The sequence below is a fragment of the Cherax quadricarinatus genome, chromosome 81 (genome assembly GCF_038502225.1).
Source record: "Cherax quadricarinatus isolate ZL_2023a chromosome 81, ASM3850222v1, whole genome shotgun sequence".
Classification (NCBI taxonomy): Eukaryota; Metazoa; Arthropoda; class Malacostraca; order Decapoda; family Parastacidae; genus Cherax; species Cherax quadricarinatus.
The window spans coordinates 8,981,024-8,995,336 of record NC_091372.1 but is presented as its reverse complement, the minus strand read 5'-3'; the positions used below and the strand labels follow the sequence as shown (position 1 = coordinate 8,995,336).

The 14,313-nt window shown below is 41.5% G+C and overlaps 2 protein-coding genes across 2 annotated transcripts; both read right to left on the bottom strand.

Moving 5' to 3' along the window:
- Nucleotides 1-478: 478 nt before the first annotated feature.
- LOC128699724 (cuticle protein 21) lies at nucleotides 479-2,013 on the bottom strand. Its single transcript, XM_053792464.2, has 3 exons — nucleotides 1,981-2,013; nucleotides 1,778-1,852; nucleotides 479-1,219 (listed from the first exon to the last, which is right to left on the bottom strand). The coding sequence occupies exons 1-3, from the start codon at nucleotides 1,990-1,992 to the stop codon at nucleotides 926-928; spliced, it is 381 nt and encodes a 126-aa protein (XP_053648439.1). The 5' UTR covers nucleotides 1,993-2,013; the 3' UTR covers nucleotides 479-925.
- Nucleotides 2,014-7,661: 5,648 nt separating this feature from the next.
- Nucleotides 7,662-9,758, bottom strand: LOC128699861 (cuticle protein 21). Its single transcript, XM_053792650.2, has 3 exons — nucleotides 9,679-9,758; nucleotides 8,665-8,739; nucleotides 7,662-8,292 (listed from the first exon to the last, which is right to left on the bottom strand). The coding sequence occupies exons 1-3, from the start codon at nucleotides 9,688-9,690 to the stop codon at nucleotides 7,999-8,001; spliced, it is 381 nt and encodes a 126-aa protein (XP_053648625.1). The 5' UTR covers nucleotides 9,691-9,758; the 3' UTR covers nucleotides 7,662-7,998.
- Nucleotides 9,759-14,313: the final 4,555 nt, after the last annotated feature.

The following is a 14,313-nucleotide window of genomic DNA, read 5'->3' as shown; positions in this document are numbered from 1 at the left end:
AGTTTATAGTTGTTGTTAAATATATTACATGTATATTAAACGTTATCTTTTGTACTCTAGGCTGAGTACATTCCTTGTTTACAGTTAATATAATACAAAATATTTGTGTTAAATCCCTAGACACGCTTTTGATGGCATAAAATATTTTTTCAAGTATAATCCACAGTTCTCATTCTTCCTTCCTAGGTTAAATATGACTCACGAGATCGTAAAGACACGATTGTAAATAAACCATACTACGTGTGGGGATAAAACCCGCGGTTAGTCATAAAACTCCAGCGGATTTTTTTAATTTTGAGTAGTAGGCTGGCACGAGCATATTAAGGCCAGCTTACAGGCTAGTTGACTAGTTATTAGAGGGGAGACTGAGGGATTTTCTTCCTAATAGCTCTGGCAATTGTAATAGCTGGAAGCGAAGCAATTGTTTTCCTGTTTATGTAAAGTTTTTTGGAAATGCAGCTCAAATCAAAATTCAGAATAAGTTACACATAATTTAATTGTAAAGTTTATAAATTATATACAAAATACAGATATCAACACACAGGTGTTGAAGGAAGGATGACAGGTAAGATTGGGAACACCAGCGTCAAAATATAAGCATTGAGAGGTGTTTATATATGCTTACAACTTACTTTAATCCCTATTTTAGGGATTAAAAGTATTCTTGACTGGTGGTAAGCGGGTGACATGCAGCCTTAATGACCCCTTGTGTAGTCTTTAAGCTTTAAATCTAAATACTAAACAATCTGAGTCAATATTATGAGTGACTCTGGTTCACCAGGTGCTCTAAGTCACTTCTCATCTTCGCTTCACAGAATATTCTTGGCGGAAGATGAACTTTGAAGTCCAGTGGAAGTAACTTTTCAGGAGCAGTGAACGTGGTCTGCAGATGGAACTTGGTGACTTGTGTTATACACAACTCCACTTAAGGTGCGCCGTACCGGGAACTGGGTGCTGCTGGTGGGGAGTACCTGCCGACCTCACTGGAGTCGGGGTAGCGAGCTTCTCCCTCGTACTGGACATCGGCAATGAATCCTGAGTCACCGTCCACGTAGTAAGTCACAGTCTGACGACGACCGTCGGGGAGCTGAATGGTGTACGACCCCTTGGTGTTGTCGTCGTCGCGAGTCTCCTGGTGGGCGAAGTCGTTGCCGGACTCGGCGTCCTGCACTACAAAGTCGAAGCCATACTTGGGAGCTTCGAACTCCTCAGATGAGACCTGTCAGTAAAGTTATCTAATGAAGTTCTTGCTCTTAAACCACTGGGTTGTATAGTTAAGATATACAATATAATCTACAGCAATATTATACATGAACTACACCAGATCAATGTCTTTATGAACCACTACGGTAAATGTAACTCATAGTTTTTTTTTTTTTTTTGGGGGGGCTACACGGGTGTTTGTGTGATTACCTATTGACAAGTAATCTACATGTTTAACATATAGGTATCATTATTCTCGAAACATTTCGCCTGATCAGGCTTCTTTCAGCTTGTATTCAGCTAAAAACTCCTGCTGTGCAGGCACAGACTTCGACAAGATACTTAAGCGTTGAACATCTATAGGTTCCTGAAATGCAAAGGCCCTAGATAAATGTATAACATTCACCAGGACACGTGCCCTGACACGAGTCTTAGTCTTGCGATGACCCATGAACAAGTTACTGAACAGGTCGGTGAACAGGTCTCGACCAGAGAAGACGAAGTTATTCTTCCCTTTCACTGATCTATTCTGAGTACCTCCTGCTCTGCCCCATGAATACAAAACAGCACCTACCGGAGGAGGTCCGTAGGCGAGGGCTGGACGCTTGTCTGCGGCAACCACGGCCACCAGACCCAGCAGGAAGAATACCTGAAAAACAACAGGAATTTTAAAAATAATTTCTCTCGCTATTAAATCAATCATTGTTGCTGGCGATGTAGTGCCGGACACCGGTACGTACCTTTAGCATACAGTAGTACCAGAGACGGCTTACGTACCTTTGTGTTCATGGTGTAGAGTGGATGAAGAGTGATACCAGCTCCTGCTTCCTGCCATCTTATATACCAGGAGGAAAGTGTGGTAGGACAGGTTCCTCCCTCCAGTGACCTGCATTGTTGTGAAAGATGCTGCGATGACCACACCTCGAGACGCTAACTTATGTGTATGTTGGTAAAATGATCGTAGCTGAGTAAGCTAAGACAGTAGTTAGCTTGAGAAGCCACTTTATACTTATGACGTGTTTTCTAAGTTGATTTTGTGATGATTTCTTGTAATGCAGTGATTGCTTTGACTAAACAAATCTAGTGTAGATTCTTAGATTCAGTATCTCCAGTTAGCTTAGAATAGATTAGTCTTAGTCAGGCTAGGTTACGTTTGGCTAGGCTTAGTCATGCTAGGTTACGTTTGGGTAGGTTTAGTCAGGCTAGGCTACGTTTGGCTAGGCTTAGTCAGACTAGGTTATGTGTGGCTAGGCTTAGTCAGGCTAGATTATGTTTGGCTAGGCTATGGCAAGGCTAGATTACGTTTGACTAGGCTTAGTCATGATGAGAGTAAGACACATGTGCACATGTGTCTTACTCTCATCTTGTCGGTATTATATACCATTCGTACACAGGCCTAGTCATGTTAGCTTACGTTTGGTTAGACCTTGTCAGGCTAGGTTACGTTTGGCTATGCTTAGTAGACTAGGTTACGTTTGGCTAGGCTTAGTCAGGCTAGGTTACGTTTGGCTATGCTTAGTAGGCTAAGTTACGTTTGGCTAGGCTTAGGCTAGGTTACGTTTGGCTAGGCTTAGTCAGGCTATGTTACGTATGAAACATAGGATATAGGAAAGCACTGGTTTGGTAATAGAGTTGTGGATGAGTGGAACAAACTCCCGAGTACAGTGTAGTTTTAAAAATAGGTTAGATAAATACATGAGTGGGTGTGGGTGGGTGTGAGTTGGACCTGACTAGCTTGTGCTGCTGGGTCTGGTGCCGTGCTCCTTCCTTGAGTGTAGCTGACCAGACTGGGTGGGTCATTTGGCTAATTGGGGGGGGGGGGGGGCATGGACCTGCACCCCATGGGTCAGTAGGCCTGTTGCAGTGTTCCTTCTTTCTTATGTTTTTTTTTTTTCTTGGTTTAGAAAGACACGTAAGCAAACACTATAACATATTTATTAGAAATCGTTTCGGTCCTGGGACCTTGATCACTTCTAACATACACAGGTAGAAAGACATTATATATATAGGCGGAGAGTGAGATGTGACGCACGTGACCTGAGGAATGTCATAAGAACATAAGAATGGAGGAACACTGTAGAAGGCCTACTGGCCCATGCGAGGCAGGTCCTTATCAAAACAACCTCTGCCTATGATGAGGACCAGTAGACGATGAAATCATGTGACTCCTGTGTTGTTGGGTTGGTGCTGCTTAAGTATCATGTATGCCAATGTTTTTGAAATTTTGTAGTTTCCAGTGTTGCGTTCTATAGTGTCGGTGACGGTGATTAGTGAGGCTTCTAGGCACCGTCGGCGTCTGAGGTCTGGTTCGGTGAGAACGAGTTGTGCCTCGTTCCAGTTCATCAAATGCCCCGTGGAGTCTCTGTGGAGGACACAGGCGTACCTTACATCGTCTCTGTTAGAGGCATTTCGATGCTCATTCAGGCGGACTGCAGTTCATAGTACTCCCATGTGGCGATGTTGCCACGAATACTCGCCGGGCACTTGCTGTGAGTAACATCAACGTTTCCACCATAAACACATCCTCTATCAAAGACCTCACTACTAAACGCAGCCCCACACCTCTAACTTCTACAGCAGGCGTCTACACTATCCCCTGTGGGTTCTGTCCCAAGAAATATGTAGGCGAGACAGGCAGAGATCTTGCAGTCCGCCTGAATGAGCATCGAAATGCCTCTAACAGAGACGATGTAAGGTACGCCTGTGTCCTCCACAGAGACTCCACGGGGCATTTGATGAACTGGAACGAGGCACAACTCGTTCTCACCGAACCAGACCTCAGACGCCGACGGTGCCTAGAAGCCTCACTATTCACCGTCACCGACACTATAGAACGCAACACTGGAAACTACAAAATTTCAAAAACATTGGCATACATGATACTTAAGCAGCACCAACCCAACAACACAGGAGTCACATGATTTCATCGTCTACTGGTCCTCATCATAGGCAGAGGTTGTTTTGATAAGGACCTGCCTCGCATGGGCCAGTAGGCCTTCTACAGTGTTCCTCCATTCTTATGTTCTTATGACATTCCTCAGGTCACGTGCGTCACATCTCACTCTCCGCCTATATATATAATGTCTTTCTACCTCTGTATGTTAGAAGTGATCAAGGTCCCAGGACCGAAACGTTTTCTAATAAATATGTTATAGTGTTTGCTTACGTGTCTTTCTAAACCAACTTGTCGGTATTTATTACCAAGGTTTATACCATCTTGTCTGACACTGCAACACACTTTTTTTTTCTTAAATGGTTTAGAACCCGACAAGGCCTCCGGTATTTCACCTAGATCTAAGCTCTTTTTCCAAAGAATACTGAGGGCTCGTGTTAGTGGTACTTTGCACTTCTTTATAAATAGAGCATTCCATGAATCTGGTCCAGGTGCTGAGTGAGTGGGCATGTTTTCCATTTCTTTTTCGAAATCTATGGGATTTGTACTAATGTCAGTTAGTTGGTCTGTGCGGCCTTCTGAAGTGAAAAATATTTCTGCATTTTCTACCTTGCTGTCATTTACTGTTCTTTTAGGATTTCACTCATTTCCTGTTCTTCGTCAGTACACGAGTCTCCTCTCAGTAGTGGTCCAATTCTTCAGGTAGTTCTTAGCTTGGATTTTGCGTAGGAACAGAAATATTTTGGGTTTCTTGCAATGTCCTGTATGGCCCTTTGTTCCCTTTGTACTTCTTCTGTGAGGTATGACATCCTAAGTTTTTGCTCTAATTCAGTGATCTCTCTGCTAAGTCTATCTTTCCTCTGTTGTAGCATATTTGTGTTTCTAAACAATTCAGTAACCCGTTTTCTTCTTCTGTACCATTTCCTACGCTCTCTCTCTATATCTGATCCTCTGGGTCTCCTCAAAGGTACGTGCTCCATACATACTTTGTATGCTTCTGTATTCAGCTTCTCTAGGCACTGGTGGGGATTTAGGAGCGCTCATGTCTGATTCCCAGGATATGTCTTATAGCTCTTGGTTTATGGGTGTTAAAAATAAACTTACTGAACATCCCGTGTCTAACATTAGTGGTGCAGTTTCCTAACCTTGAGTTAATACTCGTTTGAACTTCTATGATGTTATGATGATCAGAGTATATTGTTTTTTGTAACTGTTGTGTCTTTGATCAGTTCCTCGTTGTTTGTGAATATCAAATCCAGGTTATTTTTATTTCTGGTGGGATCAATAACCTGTTGGTTTAATGAGTACTTTTCACAAAGCCTCATTAGTTCCCTGGTATGTACCTGTTGAGCCAGGCTGCTTCCCGGGGATATTTTTGGTATAACGTTACGTTGCACCATCTTCCATTTTACATGAGGGAGATTAAAATCTCCAAGGAGTAAAATATTTAGTGTGGGATTTTCTAGCTTATCCAGATAGCTATCTATCTTGACTCACGAAATCGTAATGACACGATTGCAAACAAACCATACCAAGGGCGGGATTTGAACCCGCGGTCAGAGAGTCTCAAAACTCCAGACCGTCGCGTTAGCCACGATCTTATTGTGGCTAGCTGGTCCAGTGGCTAACGCGACGGTCTGGAGTTTTGAGACTCTCTGACCGCGGGTTCAAATCCCGCCCGTGGTATGGTTAGCTATCTATCTTCCTTAACTGATGTGTGAATTCTCAGCAGTTGCTGATAGTGGTTCATATACTAGGATAACTACCAAATTCCTATTTTCAACTTTAATGCCTGGGCTTTCTACTATATCATTCGTAGAGTTCAGCACTTCTGTGCTACAGAAAGTATCTTTTACATAGATTCCTACTTCTTCTGTGACCTATTAATTATATCACGTCTATACATGTTATAGTTTTCTGTCTTTATCTTTCCATCCCAAAAATCCCTTGTGTGTGTTTCTGTAAATGCTACAAACATGACATTCGCTTCTGATAAGAGCCCACTGACGTGACTTTGTCGTTTTTCTTTGATTTCAAACCACATTAAGATCCGTGGTTCGATCCCCGGTAGGGGTGAAAACATTTGGGTGTGTTTCCTTAAGACACCTACTGTCCCTGTTCACTTAGCAGTAACTAGGTACTTCGGTGTTAGTTTCCCTACACCTGCTGTCCCTGTTCACCCACCAGTAAGTAGGTACCTGGGTGTTAGTGGACTGGTGTGGGTCGCATCCTGGGGCAAAACTGACCTAATTTGCTGGAAATGCTCTACATGACAAGGGGTTTTCTATACAGTAGTATGTCATTGATGTCAGCTATGGTCTGTATAAGTTGTATCATGTACGTGTAGAAATAAAGATTATTATTATTATTATTATTATTATTATTATTATTATTATTATTATTATTATTATTATTATTATTATTATTATTATTAGATGAATGGTTCATAGAACCGACATGTTGATAAATTAGACACATGTGTCTAATTTATCAACATGTCGGTTCTATGAACCATTCATCTACAAACCTGTCAGACACTGCAACTTCTTGGGATCTTAATACTTAGGAATTCTTCGCTTGCCTAATTCTTGGGCACGACCTACTTCCACATTGAACAAATGTGACACCACCTATGACTGCTACACCTCTCCTGCCATACGGTTTATAAGCTGCTTCTCCGCTCATCTGCCGTATTCTACTCAAGATTGATGGACTGAACACATCGACTCAAGGTTGAGGGACTGATTACCTCATTCTCCTCCTGTTCTTCAAGTTTCTCCTATGTATGGACTGATGAAGCCACTGTGTGGCGTAACGTTTCCTCAATAAAGATACCCAAGAGTTGCACATGTGTCTAATTTATCAACATTATTATTATTATTATTATTACTTCTAAAATCACTTCACTTTAAGATAGCTTCAGATTTATTCTTCATTTACCCTCTCTACCAAAAAAATTCCATTTTTTAGAATATATTATTTGTTTTCCTTGTTTATGAACCTTTTTGTTATTCCTGGGTCTTCCAATCAAATTCTCTAAGTTTAAGAATTTTTGGGATCACTGATTTTGCCAGCATTATATTTAGTTTATGCTATTAATTCATCCATATTTTGGTAAGTGGAATTTAAAGGGCGTTTTAGCTCATCATAAACCACTGTTTTAATGGTTTGATAATGATTTTAAGAGCACTTCAGCGCCATCTATGATTCTATTTTCATATTATTTGTTTAGTTATGAGTCGTACCAGTCATGGCATGACTTGTTACTGCTCTTATTCGCGAGTTATTTTATTAATTCTTTGCAGGTTAAGTGCTTTTAAGATCAATATCACTAGCCAATATATTCTTCTGTTCGTTTTAAAAAAAGTTCTGTTCATCCCATAGAATATTATTAACAGAACCCGCGTTAGAACCCGGTTAACCATTGGTCCAGTGGCTAACGCGACTGTCTGGACTTTTTGTGACTCTCTGATCGCGGGTTCTAACCTCACCCGTGGTATGGTTTCTTTACACAAGCGTCTCTCTGTTAAGTAATTGGAACTGAAACTAAATTAAAACTTCAGAATAAATTACGTATAATTTAATGATGGAATCTGGAGCTTATTTACATAATCAGCATAAATATCAACAAAAATGTATTGATAAGAAGGTGAGAGTTGAGAATGGAAACACCTGTGTCAATATTATGAGTGACTTGGGACTATCAGGTGTTGTAAGTCACTTCTCTTATTCGCTTCACAGAATATTCATGGCGAAAGATGAACTTTGAAGTCCCGTGGAAGTGACTTTTCAGAAGTAGTGAACGTGGGCTGCAGATGGAACTTGGTGACTTGTGTTATACACAACTCCACTTAAGGTCCGCCGTACCGGGAACTGGGTGACTCTGTTATACACAACTCCACTTAAGGCGCGCCGTACCGGGAACTGGGTGCTGCTGGTGGGGAGTACCTGCCGACCTCACTGGAGTCGGGGTAGCGAGCTTCTCCCTCGTACTGGACATCGGCAATGAATCCTGAGTCACCGTCCACGTAGTAAGTCACAGTTTGACGACGACCGTCGGGGAGCTGAATGGTATATGACCCCTTGGTGTTGTCGTCGTCGCGAGTCTCCTGGTGGGCGAAGTCGTTGCCGGACTCGGCGTCCTGCACTACGAAGTCGAAGCCATACTTGGGAGCTTCGAACTCCTCAGATGAGACCTGTCAGTGGAAGCAGTGACTTGTGAACTAATGAAAGATTTCCCTTTCTAAATGAATGAGTTAGATAAGGAAAACATTATTGTTGATGATAATAGTATACTTGACAATCCATCTATCCATCTGTTCCACCAAAGTACAAAAACAGTAGATATTCATATAGATTTTCCGCTATTTCATCAGAGCAGATTTTTGGCAGCACAAGTGATCGCATAAGTGATCATTTCTAGACACCTACAGACCCTTCAAGGAGAGTACCTTGAAGCTGATGCAAAGTTACTGATACAGTTACAACTACTCTCCTCTTTCCAGCATCAAATCCAATAGCATTGTTTGTCTAGAGCTTACTAAGACGTTTACAGTATTAATACTTACCGGAGGAGGGCCGTAGGCGAGGGCTGGACGCTTGTCTGCAGCAACCACGGCCACCAAACCCAGCAGGAAGAATACCTGAAGAGCAATTATCGACAATTTCAATCGTGGTTAAAACAGTTATAAGAAAAGAAGAGACTCCTGGTTTACTTCCTTCAAGAGGGTTACTTCGCGTCTCGTAAAGACCTTGTCCTCGCCTTCTCTGAGTCAAATTGAATTACTCTATAAGTTTATATATGTATATAGGTATATATATATATGTATATATGTGTATACTTATACATATATATGCAATCCTGCTTGACTTCTCACTACAGTGAATACATATCATTGTTTGTTTAAATATGATATATACTGTATATAACAACTAATGGTGACATCTGACCTCCCTCAGTGTTTTTATTACTCTCAGATATCTATAGATAACATAAATTCATTGAATATCTTTTCTACACTGATCTTCGGTATCGGCAAGCAATGCCAGACAGAGCGAAGTGCCTTAGTATTGTTGATGCAGTAGTACCAGACATGGCTATCTACTTGGTATTCAATAATACCAGACACAAGTACCTATCTTAGTGCTCCTGCTGCGGTAGTACCAGATACAGATACCTACTTAATGTGCTCCTGCTGCGGTAGTACTAGATACAGATACCTGCTTAATGTTCAGTAATACCAGACACAAGTACCAGTCTTAGTGCTCCTGCTGCAGTAGTTGCAGACATAGCATCCTACCTTAGTCTTCAGTAACACCAGACATCAATAAAGGCCATGCACTTATTATAGAGTAAACTTTAATTGGGGAAAACATTTCGATCTTTCCAAGCAGACCGAAACGTGTCCGCAGCACAAGCTTTCAGTGTGTCTTTCCCACACTCTTCACACCAGTAGGAATAGCATATGTCTAGAGCACAGCAGACGGGGGATCGAGCCTCCACCATATCTTAAATGACCCAGACGAGTTCAGTGCTGAACATTAAAAGTTATTATTAATATTATGTCAGTGTTCAGCAGTACCTTAGTGTTCATGGTGCAGTGTGGATGAGAAGTGATACCAGCTCCTGCGTCCTGATTCCTTATATACCAGCTCCTGCGTCCTGACTCCTTATATACCAGGAGGAACGTGTGGTAGGACAGGTTCCTCCCTCAGTGACCTACGTTGTTGTGTAAGATGCTCCAATGGCCACACCTCACTCACACCTCACTCACACCTCACACACACCTCACTCACACCTCACACACACCTCACTCACACCTCACTCACACCTCACTCACACCTCACTCACACCTCACTCACACCTCACACACACACCTCACTCACACCTCACACACACCTCACTCACACTTCACACACACCTCACACACACCTCACTCACACCTCACTCACACCTCACACACACCTCACGCACACCTCACTCACACCTTACACACTTCACTCACACTTCACACACACTTCACATACACTTCACACACACTTCAAACACACTTCACACACACCTCACTCACACCTCACTCACACTTCACACACACCTCACTCACACCTCACTAACACTTCACACACACATCACTCACACCTCACACTTCACACACACATCACTCACACCTCACTCACACTTCACACACACATCACTCACACCTCACTCACACTTCACACACACCTCACTCACACCTCACTCACACTTCACACTTCACACACACATCACTCACACCTCACTCACACTTCACACACACATCACTCACACCTCACTCACACTTCACACACACCTCACACACCTTACATCAGCCGTTCCCCACCAAGGCAGGGTGGCCCGAAAAATAAAAACTTTCACCATCATTCACTCCATCACTGTCTTGCCAGAAGGGTGCTTTACACTACAGTTTTTAAACTGCAACATTAACACCCCTCCTTCAGAGTGCAGGCACTGTACCTCCCATCTCCAGGACTCAAGTCCGGTCTGCCGGTTTCCCTGAACCCCTTCATAAATGTTACTTTGCTCACATTCCAACAGCACGTATAGTATTAAAAACCATTTGTCTCCATTGACTCCTATCAAACACGCTCACGCATGCCTGCTGGAATTCCAAGTCCCTCGCACACAAAACCTCCTTTACCCGCTCCCTCCAACCCTTCCAAGGCCGACCCCTACCCCGCCTTCCCTCCACTACAGATTTATACACTCTCGAAGTCATTCTGTTTCGCTCCATTCTCTCTACATGTCCGAATCACCTCAACAACCCCTCCTCAGCCCTCTGGATAATAGTTTTGGTAATCCCGCACCTCCTCCTAACTTCCAAACTACGAATTCTCTGCATTATATTCACACCACACATTGCCCTCAGACATGACATCTCCACTGCGTCCAGCCTTCTCCTCGCTGCAACATTCATCACCCATGCTTCACACCCATATAAGAGCGTTGATAAAACTATACTCTCATACATTCTCCTCTTTGCTTCCACGGACAAAGTTCTTTGTCTCCACAGACTCTTAAGTGCACCACTCATTCTTTTCCCCTCATCAATTCTATGATTCACCTCATCCTTCATAGACCCATCTGCTGACACCTTCACTCCTAAATATCTGAATACATTCACTTCCTCCATACTCTCTCCCTCCAGTCTGATATCCAATCTTTTGTCACCTAATCTTTTTGTTATCCTCATAACCTTACTCTTTCCTATATTCACTTTTAATTTTCTTCTTTTACATACCCTACCAAACTCATCCACCAACCTCTGCAACTTCTCTTCAGAATCTCCCAAAAGCACAGTGTCATCAGCAAATAGCAACTGTGACAACTCCCACTTTATGTGTGATTCTTTATCTTTTAACTCCACGCCTCTTTCCAAGACCCTCTCATTCACTTCTCTTACAACCCCATCTATAAATATATTAAACAACCACGGTGACATCACACATCCTTGTCTAAGGCCTACTTTTACTGGGAAATAATTTCCCTCTTCCCTACATACTCTAACTTGAGCCTCACTATCCTCGTAAAAACTCTTCACTGCTTTCAGTAACCTACCTCCTACACCATACACCTGTAACATCTGCCACATTGCCCCCCTATCCACCCTGTCATACGACTTTTCCAAATCCATAAATGCCACAAAGACCTCTTTAGCCTTATCTAAATACTGTTCACTTATATGTTTCACTGTAAACACCTGGTCCACACACCCCCTACCTTTCCTAAAGCCTCCTTGTTCATCTGCTATCCTATTCTCCGTCTTACTCTTAATTCTTTCAATTATAACTCTACCATACACTTTACCAGGTACACTCAACAGACTTCTCCCCCTATATTTTTTGCACTCTCTTTTGTCCCCTTTGCCTTTATACAAAGGAACTATGCATGCTCTCTGCCAATCCCTAGGTACCTTACCATCTTCCATACATTTATTAAATAATTGCACCAACCACTCCAAAACTATATCCCCACCTGCTTTTAACATTTATATATTTATCCCATCAATCCCAGCTACCTTACCCCCGTTCATTCTACTTACTGCCTCACGAACTTCCCCCACACTCACAACTGACTCTTCCTCACTCCTACAAGATGTTATTCCTCCTTGTCCTATACATGAAATCACAGTTTCCCCATCTTCATCAACATTTAACAGTTCCTCAAAATATTTCCTCCATCTTCCCAATACCTCTAACTCTCCTCTCCTATTTTTAACTGTCAAATCCATTTGTTCTCTAGGCTCCCTCAACTTATTAATCTCACTCCAAAACCTATCTTATTTTCAACAAAATTTGTTGATAACATCTCACCCACTCTCTCATTTGCTCTCTTTTTATATTGCTTCACCACTCTCTTAACCTCTCTTTTTCTCTCCATATACTCTTCCCTCCCTGTATCACTTCTACTTTGTAAAAAGCTCTCACATGCTAACTTTTTCTCCCTTACTAATCTCTTTACAATAATATATATATATATATATATATATATATATATGTATGTATATATATATATATATATATATATATATATATATATATATATATATATATATATATATATATATATATATATATATATATAGATATATCCGCTGAGCTTCCATTCTTCCCTATGATCAGCAGCACCGCTGTGCTGCCGTACGTTCAGACGTATAGTGTTAGCCAGAATGAAGACTCTGGTGTAGTACCATGCCAGTTGTCTGCCATTCTCTCGTAGATTGTGATCCCATTATGGTGGCTATCAAGTTTACCAGGATAATGGATTGTGCTCCCATTAAGGTGGCTACCAAGTTTACCAGGATAATGTATTGTTATCCCATTAACGTGGGTAGCAAGTTTACCAGGATAATGGGATAATAATGAACTGTCTTCCCTTTATCCTAGCTGGAAAAATAAACTCTGAAACATTCTCAAGTCAGATCTGTTTGTAACTTGATAAAGCCTACATTTATTAATCCATGATAAACACTAAACCCACGTAGGTCATTTTGCAGAAGACGTTGGTGGGGGCTCGATCCTTCGTCTGCTAAGCGCCAGACAGACGAGCTTCCTATTTATATTCACCAAGATGTCCGATAAAGGCCACTGCATGGGCGAAACGTAGTCAGTAAAGAATCTCATAACAGCGCTTTTGTGTTTATTTTTAGAACATGTTGGTATTTTATATTAGTTATCTCTCTAAGATAGTCAGCTGTAGCGAGGCTCCTTTGGAAGACCCTCGAATTTCGTCACCCCTTTTCTGTATGTAAAACTATAGTTATTATCCGTAAAATGTATTTTTGTTAATGTTTTTGGGTGTCTGGAATGAATTAATTGGATTTACATTATTTCTTATGGGAAATATTAACAAAAAAAAATCATTTTATAGAAAATAACTATAGTTTTGCAAACAGAAAAGGGACGATGAAATTCGAGGGTCTACTTATTTCGATATATTTGTTATGACTTGACCTCACTGTCTACCTGTCCACGTCCCAATATGTCATTCTTCAGGTCATGTCACTCACACCTCACTCTGCCTATATATACTGTCTTTTAAAACTCTGTTGGAAGTGATCCAGGTTCCAGAAGTGTATCGTTTTCTTATAAATATATCTTAGAGTCTGTTCACGTGTCTTTCTTAACCAATTCGTCGGTAACTATTATAAAAGTTTATACCAAGCCATCCCTTGGAACTTGGGTGACTGAGGGACGAGACTGAGAACCACTGCAACGTGAAGTCTGCGGTTTCAGACATAAACTTCTTGTCGGAATAAAAACTGTTAAGAGGAAGTCTCCTGAGTGAGGGTCACTCACAGCTGTGAGACAGGTGATCTCCATGTTGAACATAGAAGCTGCAAGCGGATCGCCATGCAACCTTTTCAGCAATGGGCTGTTGCAATTGAATAGTTTGTAGACCGACATTGCAGCAGATTTTGGTGATTAAATAGCTTTGTGTAGATATACCAAAGACTTCATCAGCTAGTTTTAGTGCACTTAGAAAATATACTATTTCACTTATTATTTTTCCTCTCAGCATGGATGCATTATTTTCTTTTCAGTAACAAATTAATGTAGAACTGATATCAGTTGAATTAATTGTTGCATGTAAGTGGATAGAGTTATCAGAGCTTATTTCTTGGGTGGCATTGAAAATTGGGTTGGGCAAATGTTTTGCTAGTGGGATGAATTGTAAAGGA